Consider the following 20,263-nt stretch of genomic DNA (forward strand, 5'->3'; position numbering starts at 1 on the left):
CGTTCTAAATAAATATGTTTTCCACATACTGCATCGCCTTGAGATTGCCCCATGTATGAAATGCTTCTTGAGGGTTAATTAAAAACTCGAGTCCAAATGCAATTGCTCGTTTTAGTGTGTTCTATTTTCTGTAAACTTCTGTACGTATGTTCTAACGAGTATTCTACGAATCCACGAATTCCACAAGGCCAGGCCACAACCCGGCCAAAGGACGCTTCCCAAAGCATTCAAAACAAATTGAGACATTTCATTTAATGACCAAAGCGAAAAAATTGCTGTAGTAAAAGTGCAATTATCTGCTTAATTATCTACCATATTAAGAGTGAATGCGCACAGAGTAACTAAAATAACCAAAGCTACTGGTTGGTTAATGGCAGAGGGTGTTTACACATTGCCAGCAAAGTAATGAGTGAGAGAGAGTTGCTGTAGCCAAATCAAAATGTTTTAAGCCAGTTTTCGTGGATTTCAATTTTTTTCATGATCCAGTTCAGATTATTTTCTTTATTCTATAGTATGCGATACAAAACGGTTTCTGTAGACATATCTCATATGAAGTTAATTTTGTAAATCGGCCGTTTTAGTCCCCGCAATCGTTTTAGCCCATCCAAACACTTACTGACCTATAACACTAATTTTGAGAGAAGTCCTTCAATTGATATTGAATTGCGTACCCTGTATTGTGTAGGACCATCCTTACATCCGAAACCCTATTTTATGTTCGATCTCACACGTACAGGTACTCATGCCATTCATTTCGTGTATGTAGTACATAAAAATAAGCATCCATAGCTTTAAACCTTGTAACGTCAAATAAAATTAGTATGAAATTGCGTAACAACAACAACCAAAAGGTGCACTGGTTGCGTACATGAAAATCCACTCCCGCAAAGAGGCTTCTGCCTCCGTTCTTCCAAACGTTGCACTTTATGTGCCCCCATTGCCTACAGCCCTATTATCTGGACATTGACTGCACTCTGTGAGCTACTCAGTTGCTGTACATTTTACTCTTCTGCTGGGTGTGGATGCCTTCCTCTGCCCGAATTGGACTGGTTAGGGAGAACTTTGTGTGAGTGGGCTCTGCTACAATAACAACTAACCTCAACTGGGTGCAACACGTAGCGATTAATCGCAGCGAAAACGCAGAGAACTACATAAATGCCGCGCTGAAACATTCGATAGTAAACTATCCATATAAAAGGGATAAAACGAAACATCCAACAAATGGCACGAACGAGAGGCATGATTTTTATGTGCTTGTAAGCATTCGCGTTCGGACGAGATTTTCTGCAATTTTATTGTTGCAACAGAGTTGAGGCATCCACTGGTACCAAAATGTGTTCGACGGTGGCGCCATATGCCTACAGCTTGCTCGCCCCTGATAGGCAATCGCGACACGTGCTTCAATGTGGATTAAAAAGCACACGAATGCCACACACATCGCTCATGCATGCCATTGCAGGACAATGAGAGGCGTACAAATGAATATCGGCTCGAAATGTTATCGGCAAAGCCGCCGAGCCACCGACCTGAAACGATTGTCTTTGTTGCAGTGGAAGCGCTGTAATGGAAATGGCCGTCATGTGCGGAAATCGAATTATAACATTGCATAGCGCAGCTTGTTGCATGAGTGATGCTGTCTTACGTTCCTCTCCCCCCACTGAGCCAGACAACATTGCTACAAAGATTTGGGCTGCGGTTAGTGCCGAAATCGCAATCTAGGAACATATTGTGAGGGCTTCAGAGTATTTGTTCGGAATGGCGTGCATTACTAGGGTAACCTAAGAATGTTGATAAATAAGCTTTGAACAGTTCTACTAAAGTATAAATAGGATACAGCTATGACACTCGTATAAGCCGGAAGTATCACTGCATTCAAATCATTGAGATTAAGTATGAAGGCATCAGCACTGGGGCCACGGACAATCCACTTTACACTCACCCTTGCTTCCAGGGTCACTTTTATGGATTTATTTGTGTGCGCAGAAATGTATACTATCCGTATGACCATAAAGTGGAACACGAGTGTATTATTTGGTTGGCGTAACTTTGTGGCAACGTTTCTGATAACTTTATTAATATTCATGAGTGTGAGAGTGTGTATATTTGCAATCACTTCACTTTAGTTGCACAGCGCACGCTTTTATTGTAGCCATTTCAAACAAAAACAAGTCACTACTGGGCGCGCATAAACTTTGTTTGCACGATATGAAATAACAACGCAAACTCAGCTGGTATAACGGTACACGCACGCTTTCGAAAGCCACAGTTGCAGCGCTGGTTAATGTAAAAAGAAACAACAAATAAAGAGAATTTTTACATTTTAACAAATAAATGAAAGCACTAGGACACCACCAGTTACATGATTACCAATGAAATATACCGATGGAACCGAATGTAACCACTTACAGAGGGCTTACTAAACAAATTCGAAATAAATCGTAGAAGAACTTTATAAACTATAGTTGAAAGTGTCTTTCAATAAATGAGAATCTTTCGGCTAAATTAAAAGCTCATAGGGTCCATGCACCCAAAAATAGGTTGTAAAGCTCTGTAAAAGCTTTATAAAAGCTCTTCAAAAGCTCTAGCGTCCGAAATATGTATAACCTCCTTTCCAGCCAATAAACTATGACTGAAATCGAATGAATTGGAATCCACATATAGACTATAACCAAATGAATTCGAATTTCACTTACAGAGGTGAAAACTAATTTAAATAACTCATTTAGCTCGGAACGGCTGCGCACTAGCATAAGCCGACTTCGACTTCTGTGTAATGTGATGTGTGATGTAACAAACGATATAAATAATCCTAATAAACAAAGGCCGATGATGAATTCCGAGTATAATTTACTAATGTTGAATAGCAATTGATGTGTATTTGTCAGCAGGAACGAGGCTTAGCGGCTGGTGTGTGTGTGTGTGCCGGCAATCACAAAGCGTAATGAGAACAAAAGACAGCGATGAAAAATAATGCGCGCATCATTTGTTTTTATTATGAATCTGAGTTTTATTGCCGCTATCCGTATATAAGTGTGCGGCTCACACACACACACATGCTCTCATGTGCGTTGATGTAGCAAATCAGGCACAAATGTCGAGCATAAATGATGTACGCCGCAAAGTATGCTATGCTTCCTATTCGCTTTTGCACTTTGCCGACTGTGGGCCTTGTAGTGTCTGTGTGTATGTATGTGTGTGACACATGTATGTATGTTCACCTATTGACTTCTGACGACTTTCATATTCTATTGTGACAGATGCTCCTGCTGTGCGCTCGGGCCTTCACTTCTTCTTCGTCGAAGAACTTATGCACAAGTCATTTATAAAAGCATAAATTTTGTGTTTGTGTTTTTGTATATATGTGAGATATACTAGGGTGATCACTAAATATGGTTTTTATAGCAAGTTAAACTTCATTTCCAGATTCAACTGTGTATCAAATTCAGAAAAAGTCAAATGGGCTGAAACCAATAAAGAATTATGAAAATATATGAAGAAAGTATAGTCAAGACTCGGAAAAAGTTACACGAATTTGCTGGGTGAAAACCTAACGGCGCACCCTTTATATACGCGTCAAAGCTGTGACCTTGCTTTCATTCGCCAGATCATATGCAAACATCACATTCAATCATTTACCGTTAAACTAGTGCCACTAATGCGTTTCTAATGTAACAATACAGCGGAGCGGAACTTGAACACAGTCACCAGCCAGTTGACCTGGCATTTTGTCATAAACACATGTGTAAGCACACATACACACACACGCACGCAAATGAATGAATGTCTGCAGGCGAATTGCTCACTGAGCCCCTCCGTCTTGGCCCGCGCTACTTGCTTGCCGGCGGGTGAAATTGTGTTGCATGCAAAATGAGCGGCGCTGCGAGTGCGCCAACAAACGAGCAATAATAACATGTTTATGACAGCAAATTATGATTATTTTTTATTTCATTATTGCAACACACACAGCGAAAGGGAGAATAGCTGAAAGTAGCAAACGACAAACAAATTGCGGCAGAAAAGCAGACAGTTGGACAGCTCACAGCTCACAGCTCGGGGCAACCAAAGGCGGACGGACACATGACAGACACATATGAGCGAGTTTATGGCTGCGAGCAGACAGTGGTTAATAGGCCACAGACAGTCGTCGCTTTCCACCAAAAGCCCATCAGGCAGTCAAGCGGCAGCAATCCAGCCAACGAACCTGACAATCAAATGGCGGTTCGTCAGTTTACATATGCGTCCACCGACACACACACACACAAATGCGGGCACCGCGGAGCAGAGCAGTGTTTCAGTTCATAAATGAAGGGCAAATTATCAGCATCCTGAGTCTATTGAAGGCACAACTCAACTCGGCTGTTGGTTCGCTCTGATCAGCTTTTATTTTGCATTTGTATTCCACTTTCACTTTTGCGCCATTTTCTTGTTTATTTATTAATATTCAGTGTTTTCCGCTGCCGCCACTGACGTCTATTATTGTTTCATTTTGCATCGCAGCAATCTATGTAAATACGACTGACCCTGTACTGATGTGCCTGTGTTGCGTATACGCCATGTCGCCATGTCGCCCTGTGCGCTCGGCACATATTGCTTACACAATACTATTACTGTCAACAATGTCATCGATAATAAATAATAATAAATGAATGATATTTAATGCTCTGCCATATGCCATGTGCACTCATATGTCATCTTTTGTGCGTTTTTGCTGCTCATCTTTTTTCGCACAAATATTCGTGTAACTGTATACGAGTATAAGCGTTGTTTTTGTGCTTTCCGCACTTCGTTTTTGCAACTGCCACTCTTTTGAAATTCGAGTTCAATATGGTTCCTCATTTTTTATACGAGTAATAAGCTTATTTATGCAATGAATTTTGCGTATGTGCGTCTGCGTATTCATGTATGTATTTGTATAAAAAAATCATGAATAATATGCCAGTGCTTATGTTATTGGAAATGATATCGGATCTGCTTATGCAAAAAAACTGATTTCGACAAAGAGTTGTTTGTGTATGTAGTCAATACATGCGTAAGTACCAAAGCGGGCATTAAAAGTAATGTGTTCGCATTCAAAGAGATTTATTGCAACATCCTGCGTGTGTAACAGTAAATCTATTTCAAATAGTTCAGCATTGAAGGTGGTATCTATCATTTACATGCATATATCAGATAGTGTAACAACAAATTCGAAGTTCCGAACGACAATTTTTAAAATAACATGCTTCTCAAGTAGAACTATTCAACCATTAAACAACTCGTGAAATCTAGAAGAGATTTATGGTTTTGTATGACTAAAGGTATAGAGCTCTGGCATTATTCAAAGACTCACAGTATTCTTCTGGATCTCTTCTCTCACATACAATAAATTTACCCAAAAAGTAGTTTAACTTCCCGTACTTCAGAGCAACAACAACAACAAAAACAAAACTAGCGCACTCATCTAAGTGTGAAAATGAAATACAAATAAATAACTGTAAACTTGGGAAGCCCACATATTTAGTGCGGCATTCATTTGCAACACCTGTCGCCAATGCGTACGTCATCGACATCGAAAACAAGCAAATGGTCGTTGAGTAAGAAAAGGAAAGCGGCAAAATAAAAAGTCGCTCACAAGTTTTGCACATTTCCAAAAAGTGAAAATAAATGTTACCAAATATAAATACATATGCCCCCACATATATATAGAGTAGTGCTATTATTATATAGAGAAGTGGTATTACTATTACTATACGATCTAAGTATACCTGAAGTGGAGGTGGACATTTTTGCCTCGAACAATGGCACGCCATATTGGCTGCCCGCCCAGCTATTTTGGCGCACTTGATAGATCATTAAGTGCGAGCACGTGCAAGTAATGGCGCACATTTTGGGCTCTGCTAAAAATAAGTAGCTTTGGATGAGCGCACAAAGTTGAGCGCCAGTTAAGCCGCAGAGAACTAGGAATAGTTGGCAGCGCACCGATAAGCTGGAAGAGCAATAAAATAAATTTAGCACCACAAAACATGTGAGCACACACACACACACACCATTCCAATTGTATACTTAGGAAATGCTTTTTTGAAGCTTAAACACTATTCTTCTAGAGAAAGTTTGCCACGGTTTGAAACCGAATCGCATAAACAAAACTTTTTGCTTTTGAGTTGCGAAATAGTATTGGAGGAAAGATATATTTATTTAGTTCTTACTACTGAGTAAAGATTACTACAAGAGTCTGTATTTCATATGAAGTGAGACAGCTTTTAGGGATAATAAATTTATAATAATTCGTAATTTAACAATTTTATTACACTTCAATTTGACTTTAGTTGATAATTGTACTAATAACGAATGTGTAATTCAGCGACAACAATTTTTTATGTTAAAGACACCAGTAAAAGTTTCAAATGTCTTAAGCTTGCGGCTGCACCTCAACTCAGCCCTCGGTCACTTGTTCAAAAACAAGATTATTGTATTGATTTGATGCAATCAAAAGTGCTCAATCAAAGCGCTGATGTTGGAAATAAAAATTTTACGTCTCCAAAAGAATATTTTCTATGCACAATGCCCGACATACTCGTATATACATGCGAGTGCTTTGTGAGAGCTGAAATGAAATCGCATTAAAATTGTTTACGTTTAATAAATGCCTTGTAATTCATCATTCACTTTACGACAATAACGGCCATTGAACAGCTAACAGTTAGCTGGAGAGGCGGCAGTCTGAAAAGCAAAAATAAATAATATAATAAAGCAGGGCACAAATGCAAGTGGTGAGATATACGAGTATGCACGACTGTGCGGCTGTGCGGCTGGACGGGAAACGGTCGGAGAGGCACTCGTTTACCATCCGCCCTCCCGCAAGCAGCAGCAGGAGGCTTTCTGTGTTTTCAAAAGCTTTGCCACTCACCACTCGGTAAGGCCTTCGTTTCTTAGCAAATTTGAGCTAATTTTTTTCCTCGCTCAACTTCGCCACACCGCTGGCGGCGTTTCAATTTCTCCGCCTCGTCCGTCCACCGTTTTCGCTTGTTTTGTTGATGATAAATTGATTGACTTAAATTCAATTTTGGTAATTTTTCATAAAATGAAAACAAGTGTTTAACGCCGGCGGGTGGTTGGCAAGCGAGAACGTGCAAAGCCGACGCTCACGAGCTGTGTACAGAGGCGCACACAGCCGAATACACTGCCGTTGAAGCACACCAAGGAGCAGGCAGTCATTTCGTTGGATGAAGAGCAAGCAACAACACACTTAAGGATACTTTAAGATGAAAAATGAATTTGGAACAGGAAGGGAACGGATCACAATAAAAAAAAATTTAATATTTAACTCAATTTGCATGGGATACTTGAGCGCGGGCGACCGCCGTATCACTACCACATTCTACCCGGGTTTGATCCCATCTCCAACTAACGCCAAAATATATTTCTTAATTGCAGTCTTCTCTCAACGGACAACTGCCAGAAAAGTATGAAAAAGTCTCTGAAAATTGCGTGTGGAATCAGTTTAAAACTGAAAGATCCCTTCCTTTCTATGTATTTTGTCTGCTAGATTCTAATTTTCCAAAGAAGTACCAGTTCAAAATGCCGCCATTTTTGTGACACATCGACTTTCTCTTTGTTGTAACTCTTATTATTTTCAGAATCAGAAATTAAATTTTCAGGCGGTTCACCATTTGCTCTTTCTCTATATATTCCGTCTGAATTAGTGCCGCTGTGACTTATTGATTGCTGAATTCAGCAGCCCATTTGTTGAGGTATGAGCGAATGCTTTCAGTTCACCTCAACGCGTTTTACCGAAACACAGCGCCCACGTCTCTCTCTCTCCCTCACTCTCAATCCCTCTCTCTCAAATGATGTCGAAAATGTCAAGAAATGCTAATGAAATGTTACACGGAAAATCAAAGTTCGTTTGTGTTCGACACATAATTACATTATGTTAATGCTGCCGCGCAGGCAACTCAAATACCAACAACAATGTGGCGAGTAAACGCAGTGAAAATGCCAACAAAAATCAGTGTGAAAATATGAAACTCAACGGTCATTCGGCCGGACGGCATTAATTAAAAAAGCAAATATGCCATTAAGGGAGGTGGAGTTGTGGCTATCTTTTACCACCACGATAAATGCGCATAGGGAGGAGGTGGTTTTATTTATTATTTAAAGCATTTGTCACTGGTGTACCTCGTATTTTGAAGACTATTCGAGGCTTTATGCCAAGCGGGAAGAGACCGAACTTAGATAAAATTATACATGTTCGAAATTCATACTCCTGCAGAAAGAATAAAAGGTATGCATAGATTTTATTTGCCGCATTAGGCAACCGACGTAAACAGCGATTTAAATTCAACACTGCCATATTTGCTCGTGCCCGCTACCAGATTATTTATGTGTTCAATGGTGTGAGCGCTTAAGTTTCTAAATACTATTAATATATTCTAATTTTAATACAAAATTTGAAAAGTCACACAAAACTACGAGCATGAATATATTTCCAATCTAAGGAAAAACTTCAAAGAGCTCACCGAGTTTCATGAGAGACCATGAATCCACAAATTTTTTTCTCATGCCGTCTGTAAACTTACTTTGAACTACTCATAATTTAGTATATGAAGCTGTTGTAGTTCATTCTTCATTCAAAACTGACGTTTCATATTACTGTTTCCATAGAGTCAGTGATATATTTTAAATATCGCTTAATATATTGTAGGTAAATCTACTCTTTGTACACCCAAAGGGCCACTCAAAGGCCAACAATTAAAACTGCGATAAATAGAAGTACTCAAGTGCAGCAACAATATTACCAGCAACAACAAAGGCACTACAAAAGGCTTTATTAACAATGAGCTGAAATTCACAATAATCGCCCAACAGTTGAGTGGAAAAGCTTTCGATAGCATGTAGTACAATCGCATATCAATGGAAATCAATGGAAATGTTTTCGTATTAAATGCAAATAGAAATAGAACACAAACACAAAAACAAAATGTTTTATTAGTTGCGAATAAATTGCTGCACAGAGCACACTCGACTACACTCGAAACAAAATAGTTGCATCAACAATTGAGACTAAGCTATTCTTTTTGACTTATTAACAAACAATTAGCTGCTTAAAAATCACTAATAGAGTTTCATGGGCCTAAATTACAATGGAAAAATTCATAAAAATGTACGTGAGAATGTTTATGTACCGAATTTGAGAACATCCACGAGATAGAGATAGAGATAGAGATAGAGATAGAGATAGAGATAGAGATAGAGATAGAGATAGAGATAGAGATAGAGATAGAGATAGAGATAGAGATAGAGATAGAGATAGAGATAGAGATAGAGATAGAGATAGAGATAGAGATAGAGATAGAGATAGAGATAGAGATAGAGATAGAGATAGAGATAGAGATAGAGATAGAGATAGAGATAGAGATAGAGATAGAGATAGAGATAGAGATAGAGATAGAGATAGAGATAGAGATAGAGATAGAGATAGAGATAGAGATAGAGATAGAGATAGAGATAGAGATAGAGATAGAGATAGAGATAGAGATAGAGATAGAGATAGAGATAGAGATAGAGATAGAGATAGAGATAGAGATAGAGATAGAGATAGAGATAGAGATAGAGATAGAGATAGAGATAGAGATAGAGACAGAGATAGAGATAGAGATAGAGATAGAGATAGAGATAGAGATAGAGATAGAGATAGAGATAGAGGTAAACAAACTGTTTTATTAAGATAACGAAATCATATGTTTCTTCAACGATTCATACACCAGCTCACTACTGTGACAATATTTATCAATTCAGATCGCAGGCAATGGAAATATGAAAAGGAATTTTCCGTTTCTACCAATCAAATACTCACATCTTCATGCTCTAATAATTAAAATGTAATAATTAATTTTCCAATTAACGAAAGCCAATAGTGACAAAAGTAATCCATTTATTGATGTTTATTTCGTTTCGGCGGAAACCAAACAGATGCATTCCCATATTTGAATCAACACAAAATTTATTTACACATTTGCAAACATAAAAACCTACCAACAACATGCAATATGCACACAATACACATGTCTCCATGGATGTATGTATCTGTACACAATTATATAAAATTCGTGTTAATCAATAATTCCTATATAATATTTAGTTGTGGCCTTGTGATATTTTCAAAACAGTCGTATATAAAAACCCGATGACACGCTGTCCCTGCGGTTGAATAATTTCGCAAATTGAATAATACAAAAGCGAAAATTACCCGTGTGGTTGGATGCGCGACTGTTGACATTTGCATTCAACCGCATTATCACTGGCATAAAATAATCATAACAAAATTGGTTGCATATTTGGCACAATTGACGAATTAGCCTGTTGTGCAATTTGTTGGGTAAACAAGCTGTCCGAATTCCCACATTCGCACACTTTCAAATACATAAGTTCATCCATTTGGATATTTTTAGAGTAGGAAAACCATCGAAATATGAAATGTATTATTTTTAAATAGAATTAGGAACCTCCAGATTTCCAGATTTGGTGAAATCATTTTACAATAAACTAGTCTCTAGAGCCGAAAAAGATATATAATTGAATCAACCACATAATAAACCTGAAACTTCAGAGCATGCCGAAAGCACAAAGGGTAAAAAGGATATATTCATCAATAATCTAAACCCTTTTAATCTCAACTAAAGGTGGTACTATATATTTGAAATAATCGGAACATTTTTAAACCCCAGAATTCTATTAACTTTCTTTTGATTTTAAAGAATTTGTTCATCAACTTTTTCTCATACTTTGCACACTTCCGCCAAAATGATGATTTAAAAGGCCAAATTATAGCTCTGAGGTGATTCAATTCAATTAAAGAATGAAAATCTTCATGCATGCACAAGGAGCCGTGTCTTCCTTTAAATACCTGTCACAACCGTTCCCTTAACGTTATTTCTAATGAAGCAGCTGAAAAAGATAACAGCTAAAAGCACGACAAACTAGACTGACAGCAAAAACAATTACGCGCTGCACAAAAAAGACTTAACCGCGTTCTCAGCTGACGAAACGGGCAAACAATGCGCTTGAATGACGGTGTTAACAACGCCGACACACCTCCTTGCCACACACACGCCCACATGTAAGAATGGTATTTTATTGTAGTCACTTCATGTTTACATGCAAAATAAAATTTCCATATACAATTGTATGTGTGTTGCACAAGTATTTGCCGCAAATGACAACTTCGCACGCATCCGCACCGTCCTCAGCCAACCGAGGCAGGCGGCTAAAGGAAGCGTGTGGCACGCTGACAGCTCGCTGCCACTGCCTGTCTGCCAGCCTGCGCTGTTTGTATGGTGTAACTACATAACTATCATAAAATTGCATAATAGCCAGGTGCAACGCGAGACACCGATGCGATACTGTCACGTGTCACGATCCTTATTAAACAATTATTGTAGCTACACACACTCACACACACACTGACACCTTTGGTGGAGTAAATTTATTCACGCGCGCACTTTTGTTGACACCTGCACACACCTACATACCTCTACAGATTTATATGCAGATATAGATGTCGAGCAGTCGCTGATGTCCTCGGCAACAGGGCGTTTGGGAGGGCGTTGACAACGAATTAACGGCGGCAGCTAAGTGAGCGCCATTCGATTTATGCTAATTGGTTGGCAAATGACGCATTTCAATTAACATGCACAAAATTAATTTATGGAATTTCAATATAATGTTAGGCGACATTTTGGTTGGCATCGTGGGCACATAATTACTCCCTAGCGTATCAAATAGTGTATTGCCCCGGAGTTGCCCATTTACTGGTTGGCTTTAAGGGAGGCTATTTCGGTAGGACATTTGGGAATAAGAGAATATCATCACATCTTTAAATCCTCCACTTCTACTGTCTAATCAAGAGAGATGTGACCCCTGGCCTTCGTGGTGCTTTAAGACAATTGACGGCTTTGATGTCGACATTCCCGGAATAATCAAATTAATATCACCTGATAAATTCTATTCTGCGTTTAAGAGGCCTATAACTTAATGGAGTTCTGAAGTCGAAGTGTCTTGCTCTGGTTTCTTAAGTCGCAAATATCAAAACTATTGTTTCATAAATTAAATCTTTAAATCCGTTAAAAATCTACCAAAATTCGAATTTCTCAACTTTCATTTTTTTGCCTCCATTATTTGAAGGCAAAATAAAAATGAGCGCTTTCCAATTTCCGCGCACCCACATAAACATCAGATGTCTAGCTGGAGGCTGTGCGAGAGTTTTTTTTTCTATGCACACACTCACAGACACAAGAACGAGCGCGAACATTGCCGTTGCGGCACTAATGAAATATCAAAAACTTACAAACAATGTTCGAAAAATCGACGAAAAAAGCGAATCCGCACAAAAACCGCCAAAAAACAATAAAAAACAATTTAGCCAGCTGGCAACCTTGTAACTGGGAACACATGCGACACTAACTATCGAAAGTAATACCATAGTTGTTGCAATAATTGTTGCAGCAAGCGACAAAGAAAACACCAGCGCGAGGACACATATGTATATGAGAGCATAAGCGCGCGCCAATACAAAAAATAAAAAACACAGCATTGCTTTTGGGCAAACTGACAACGCGGCTTTTGAAATCGAACAATAAATGTTCAACATAATTACACACGCGAACATATTCGCGCAGAAGAAGTAGCACAACAGTTATTAGGGATGCCCTGAATTCGAAAAATCAAAAATCCATAATCCTTACAAAGAATTCATCAAATCAAGGCACAGTGTTGGGAGCATTTTGCCTTTAAAAACATTTCAGTTTGTGTGAATGGGGGTCTACTGAGGTCTAAAGTAATTCACAACTCTAACCATTCAAGTGTTTCCATAATTTGTGCTTGACTCCTTTAGGATCCTAACCTTAATTTACATTCAAGCGAACCAAAAATGTAAAAAAATACGGAGAGCCCTACCCATGTGTTTTTCTCTGTTTTTATTTCTTTTTGGCAAAAAATTCATTTTTCCACTCGGACATTGGCTGGAAAGCTTATGCATGGCAACGGAAACTTTTCAGAAACAATAGAAAAACGAATATTTGCGACCGAAACGAATCGAAAAAAACTTAGCAACTTGGGTGGACCATATTTTTTATAAGCGCAATCTGTCGGTGAGCACGCGTCGGTCCGTGTGTGTTCGAGTTTCGAGACATTCATTCATGTGTACGTTTGAATGTGTTTTAATGCCGGATATGCTAACTGCATGCCAAAGTGGCAACACTTTGCAACACGGTGTTGCATATTCGCGTTTCGGCGTATCGGATGCGCACAGTTACTGCGAACGGCCTTCACGGCCCTTTTGCAGCTCCTCACACCAACTATTCAGGTATTTCCGCGTCGCTATTTATTTTTTCGGACAGTTTTTGTCATCATCGGTGTCAGTGGCGGGTGTTTGTGTTGTTGTCGGCTTGTCTCTCTGTCGCTGCCAACACTTTCGTTATTGTAATAGTTTTGAAACCGTTTTTGTGTCGTTAGTGAATACGAGTATGTGTGTGTGTATGTGTTTGAACTTTCGTGTTGTTTAGATTTTTTTATCCAGTTTTTCGGTGGTCTCCATAGCTTAAAGAGTGGAATAAAAATGTTTATTTTGCCATCGATTGCGTACTTCATTTTAACAATATATCCAAAAGAATTCGACTTCAGCTCTTAACATATACGTAAGTGTGTTCCAATGAACCTCGCTTTGCCACGTAATTTATCTCTCCTTAATGGTTGTTTTCACAGCACTAATGCAGACAGCTTATTTTGTTTTCTTTTTCAGATATTGGGCGGTGACTAACATCGATTACATTCACTCGCGCACCAGCAATCGTGTCTTTCTTATGATCATCTCAGTGTGGTCGGCGGCAGTTATAGTGTCGTTGGCGCCACAATTCGGCTGGAAGGATCCCGATTACTTGCAGCGGATAGAACAACAAAAATGTATGGTTTCACAAGATGTCTCATATCAGGTGAGTTCGACACAGATGCATGTATGCATTAGACACATTTGAGAAATAGATTTTAAACCACTTAAATCACAAAAGGCTTAAATCGAGGTCACCTTGTACTACATCATTTTTATAACCATCTCAGTTCCCACATACTCACCTTTCTGTTTTATCATCATCGAATCACTGCCAAAAATTAAATAATAACCTTATTGGAGCGTAGGACCCTCAATTTCTTCAATATATCTAATTTATCTTTAGTTTTTACTAATAATTTGACTTCAAAGTGCTAATGCGCTCCATAATACCTATTTCCGTGATAACTTGACATCAGCGACATCTATTGGTTCCGTAAAATTAACTTTCAAGCTCAGCAAAATATGTTGTTTTAATATACTCGTATAGCATACAAATGTGTACATACACACAGATTATTAACAACACAAGTACTCATTGAGCTCTAATTGCCTTCCAGGTCTTCGCCACATGCTGCACTTTCTACGTGCCGTTACTGGTCATTTTGGCGCTCTACTGGAAAATCTACCAGACGGCACGTAAGCGCATACACCGGCGGCGGCCGCGGCCAATCGATGTGACCGGCAATAATAATCAGGTGAGTGGCAATTAATACAAAACCAACATGTTTCCTGCAACATTGCTTTCAATGTAAACTCACACACACACACACTCACACTCGCCTCAACTATAAACCACAAATAAATGCGGAAGCTGATGGAATAGCTGCAATAAATAAATGCGAGTAAATTTGAGCTTCATCTTACTTTGGCGATGGCATGGCAGAGCTTTGTGGCCGCTTGGGCTGGAATCTCGGTCAATAAACTGCACAAATACAATGCGAATTTCGTTCGTTTTTATGAATTAATGGCATATAAGAATACGGAACACGCGGGGAACGGGGAGCGAGAAGCGGGGAGGACTACTTACTTTTCTGCTGTTTGAATAAAATTTGCGCCAACATTAATGCTTTCATTAGCTTAATTGCTTTGCAGCATTCGACGCAGTGATGCCGACCAGGTCTACACACTCACGCACGCACACTTCCAACTCGAACTCGAACACCAGCCACAAACACAAACACCGCGCAGGCTGAGGCAGAGGCAGTGGCTTCGGCTCTGGCAGCAAAATAACTAATTGCAATGCTTTTTGCAGTTCCCATTGGTATTTTTTGCTGATTACTCGGTCTGCTGGCGACGGGGGCGGGGCGACGGTGGCGACGCAGTTCGTGAAGTGAAGCAGATGCGGCTGAGCTGCGGTGGGTCAGTGACTATAAATGGTCAACCACAAAATTTAATGTCAGGCGTAATGAAGTCCAATTGTGCAACCACAATTGCTGGCATGCCGTTTTGTAGTCCGTCCGGGCGTCTGTGTCAGTGGTGGCTGAAAGTACGGGCCGACACGAGATGGGCTGCGGTTGCGAACAGAAAAAAAATGTTTATGTTCCTCGAACGACAAAGGCAAAGTGAGGGGAGAGAAGGGCTGCCACGAAGAGTTACTATGCGGAAATTGTGCAATAAATTAAAAACCAAATACAGGCAAATAAAAGCAACACAATAACAACAAATCTAACATAAAACAAAACAGAAAAGTAATTGAAAGTGCAGTGCGAAAAGAAAACGGCAAAAATGGCGCTGAAAAAATTACTCGGCAGCAAAACAATTACCAACTAAGCCAATGATGATGATGCACACACAGACAGAGATGAAAAAATGGGAAAAAGGAAAAGTGCAAAGTAAAACTAGTCGGAAATTAAAGATAAAACTAATAAAAATGACGCAGAAACAGAACTTGTAACACACAAAAAAGTTGGGAACTACCGCTAACTTTTTCAAAGTAAATACATTTTCTTGATTGGAAAAAGTTCTGAGTGCGACTAATGTCAGCGAAAGAGCCATCATTTTCACAAATGCAAAGTGCTTGGACGAAAAATATGCACTGAATTTTAAAAATTTTAGGAAAATTATGGATCCCAACCCTAAGTATGGTTTCAAAGATAAAATGAGGTATTATTCTGAAAGCAAAATGAATCAGAAAGCAAATCACCGAGGAAATCTCAAATACACTTGGACACCTAACATTAGTGATTGTATCAACTGAAGATATCTAGTTCATGATTAATCACTTTCAAAGGCATAACACACATATCAGGATCTCTACGGGCAGGGAATATTAATGAACTGAGAAACGAGTAACAGATCCGAAGAAGATCTCAACAACTCAAGTGCTAATGAGGCTAATTAAGAATCTAATGTCTTTCACAAAAGAACAAAAAGCATTCCTAAATTTTTAACTTGTTCAGGTGAAACAATATGGAAGGTATTCCCCATCTCCAAGTCATTCGGACTTTAACGAACCTTAAATACGGCCCACAGCAATATCTTATGCTGCTGCAACAACTTAATATGTGGTCTGGTAGGTTTCGATTTCCAAGAAGCTGGCAATGAAGCACCCAAGCAAGTACAACTACACATGTTTAACATGATTTACCGATGGATGGTCACAAGCGAATATGTAAGCGAACACAAACTTTGTTCCCACAAGTGTTTTGTACTCCCAAACCTGAAATGTGTAAGTTCGAGCGGATATTTGTGCGCGTGCACTTGAGTAAGGCAAGACAGCGAAAAAATTCGAAAAATTAGTTAAGTAAAAATGACAGCCTGAAGGGCGGAGCGAATTCCTTAAGTTCTGCCAAGCGAATGTCGGCTTTTTACTGCCATATCCATGCAAACGCAACTTTCGGAGCGACTGATATGAAAGGGAAGTGATGGACAGATAGATTTGTTGCAGAGAAGATGAATGGTATGAATCGTTGGCCAACGGAGGGCTACGCTAGCTGACTTACATACTGACTGGGCGACTGCGAATTGATGAATAGCAGCTGTGTTTTGACGGGCAGTTGAGCTTAGTGGCACAATAAAAGAGAACTTCGCATAAACACTGCTTGAGGGAACGGTCGCCTATAATAAATGCTAAGTAAAAAAGACAGACTTACACAACCACATAGCTATACCTTTATGGTATCAGTTGGCTACATTTGATTCTTTATTTCAGTTGATTCGTTTGTTTGTTTTTCGGATTTTCTTCATTATAATCTTTCGTGTCTAAGATTTTTTCAACAAAAAGTTTTGCCCATTATTCGAACTTAGCGCCCACAAGTGACCCGATTGTTAATTCAAACAGATTAAAATAACTTAAAAAAAGAAAATAAAATTACAAAAAAAATAAAAATGAAAATAAAAATAAAAAAGATACAAGCTAAAAATTTAGCTGATATCTATCGAGGCAAATTTGGCTTTTAAAGCAAATTTATGTTTATGCCTCAATAAGATTTTATATTTTCAAACTTAGATGCTATTTGTTCTCCGCTTCCTTTTATCCATCTTTGTTAGTATGTGCCCGACTACCGGCCCCTTCAACCCCCTATCGCAGCAGTTTCTTCTTCAATAAAACTATTTGTATTTTTTTTTACCTTTTTACGATTAATGGCCCATGTGTTGTAGTTGTTCTAATTCTTGACAAGGGTTCACATAGTGTATCGGTCAGTTAAGCCAACAAACAATTTGGAAACCAACAAGTCACTTTGACGAAAGCTACTTGTCCTTACGAATACACATTGTATTACAATTGTCTGTATGTATGCGTATAGTTGCGTATAGCTGATGATGAAAGCGTTATTTGTTCATATGTATTCGCAAGTGATGAACATTTTTCTTTAATGCTTAAACGGAAAAGCTTTTATTACTTCGACCTTGATAATGGTTTTTAAATATATTTTAGCTGTAAATCAAATTCATCACATTTTATACATATTTTCATATTTGAATGAGAATATGTTCGATGTTTATCCTCAGAGAATTTGAGCTGACAAACACGACAGCGCGAGAAAAAGCACTACAAATAAATTATTCTCTTCACGCCCAATAAAATTTAAAAAATAAAATCTTTGCAACTTGTCGTCTCAAAAAAAATTAGAAAGTCAACAAGCACTTCCCACAATTGCCAATTGGGGTTTTTGAATTTTGCCGTGTCTCATGTAGTCCCTTTGGAGTTTTAAACCTTTTGCATTCAGTTATTTTTATCGCAATCAATTTAAAATGAATTTCGCTTCGTCGTAAAAGGCTTTAAGCATTTTAATTTCCATTTGTTTTTGTTTTACTAAACGCAAGCACTTTTCTCGCAGTTTTATGTTTAAAAATTTTCATTATTTTTCATCACCTTAAACGAATATAACAGTAAAAGCCGAAAAATAAACGCAAAACCCAAAATCAACCAAATTGTACTTAGCGGTCTCTTAACAACCAGCCAAAGCCTTTCTCGAAGCTAAAAATACAAAGGTGAAAAAAGTATAAGAAAGTGCATGAAGGCGCACCTTCATCATTTTCACCGAAATCCGTTTTTATTGACCTTTCTTCATTTTCATGAAGCGCAAGTATATATAAGCCCAATAAATATGTTGCTTCCACCTTTTGGAGGTGATGGTGAGATACACACCTCTTGTACACTAAGTACTAGCATCCTCTGTGCTCAGCTTGTCCGTGTGAAATCCTAGTTTCCCTTGAAAATTACCGTTTTTGTTTTCTTCATAATTCCGTTGTTTCAGTTTAACTTCTTGCATCATTCATTATTCCACAATGAACCAAATAATAGCCAAGTAATATCGTTAAACGGCACACAAACCTCGTAGCCGGCTTCACTGGTTATTAAACATAAGAGGAGCAAGAAAGGTGCGACCAACTTCGATCGCAATCGATTTCTTGATAAGATTTGATTTGATTTCCAAAGGGTTTTAATGAGCAAAATCTCTTAAAAAAATTGTTCTTTTTATATAAAAAATTAGAGCGACCGCGTCACATCTGTCGGTAGTGTCTAGTACTATCTTCAATAGAACTTTTTCTGGATTCCTTTTCTGTAACAAAAACGTTTTTCACGGTCAAAATTTCATAAAACTTCAAAAAAGTTGTGCTCGGGTATAAAAGCGATATTTTTGTGTTTGTGCAATAAAAGTGATGGCAATTTGATGGGAGCATGAACTAGTGGAAGACGGCCAACTGATGGAATGTGTGCGTGTGGAACGCGCAACAGCTGTTTAATTTTACGGTCGAGCAGTGAAGTTAATTGGCTGAATTTAAATTGAAAATCCTCTTAGCAATAGCACATAATTAATGACCACAACGCTTTCAGGCATTAATTTTTTAGGCGATGTGTTAAGTTTTGCAAGCGCTTGCGCAATCTTTTTTTATGATTTGAATAGGAAGGGCTAAAAGAGTTCAACTCACAAAGGCTTAAGGAAGTCGGTCTCTGGAATCTTTCTCTACATCGTGTCAATACTTGGTCTCACTAAAGCTACCGATTTTGACCGGTTCTCTTATATTGGATCTCTAAGAACCTATCCAAAAACTAGCGAGAATCCTAGATCCACACAATTATTTTTCCGTGAGCCCGACGGTGAATGTCTGTATGTGAAAATACAAATATTTCTCTTGGCTTCACCATAAATTTCTTTCACAATAACAAAAAAAACAACAACAACTCAGGAAAGACGCAGACATTTAATGTAACTTGATACTGGCAATAAAGTGATTTTCTTTTTCCCCCTTTCCTCACCCGGTGTGGTGTTCATGAGCCGTATTAGACCTAAGCTGACCACTTGTGTTTGCTGGCATATGATTGCACCGCTTGAGTGTGCTTCAATATTGCCGCTCAAGCACGTCTCCAGGCCTGTGCGTGCGGCCCTCGTCCGTCCCTAACATACTGTATGGAGATGAGTGCCATATGCTTTTAGGCGCTTCAACGTTGGAGGGAATTCCTACACGGCAGTCATTGTGTCATAACTCTACACTCGAGAGCTGGGGCATAATTGCTTGCCACGCATATGTGTTTACGCGCCACACACACTCACACTCGTGCATTGTCATGTGCTTATGCTATTATATGCGACAAAAACACGCACTTAAACGCACGTTAATGGATCTTGAAGTGCGAAAGATGTTGACTTCCTCGAAACGTTTCAGATTACAAAGAAATTAATTACTCGCTCTTTGGGCAGCGTTGCTCACCAACCATGATATGGCATACTGCGGGCATTCTGCGGAGCCCGTTGGCAGCAAAATGGAATTAGAATGCTCTTTAGTTTATTATTGTTTAATTTCCGCTTGACTTTCTGTACAGCGCTCTCTTTAGCGAATTTTGAAGAATGTATTTGCCTTGCGGCGCGCTTCTGTTTTCGTAAGCAAATAAGCGCAGTTGCATGTTATTCCAACGAAAACGTAAAAGTTTATTTTTCTACGCTGTTTATGTAC

The 20,263-nt window shown here is 38.8% G+C and overlaps 1 protein-coding gene across 3 annotated transcripts in view; it reads left to right on the forward strand.

Moving 5' to 3' along the window:
• LOC105221497 (5-hydroxytryptamine receptor 2A) overlaps positions 1–20,263 on the forward strand; it is a 108,568-nt gene that overhangs the window by 71,966 nt on the left and 16,339 nt on the right. For all 3 annotated transcript variants that reach the window (XM_029046389.2, XM_011198525.3, XM_054233891.1), the window contains exons 7-8: positions 13,778–13,967; positions 14,422–14,559. In XM_029046389.2, the coding sequence (XP_028902222.1) occupies positions 13,778–13,967; positions 14,422–14,559 (328 nt within the window). The remainder of the gene's footprint in view (positions 1–13,777; positions 13,968–14,421; positions 14,560–20,263) is intronic.

This window comes from Zeugodacus cucurbitae, chromosome 6 (assembly GCF_028554725.1).
Source record: "Zeugodacus cucurbitae isolate PBARC_wt_2022May chromosome 6, idZeuCucr1.2, whole genome shotgun sequence".
Taxonomy (NCBI): Eukaryota; Metazoa; Arthropoda; class Insecta; order Diptera; family Tephritidae; genus Zeugodacus; species Zeugodacus cucurbitae.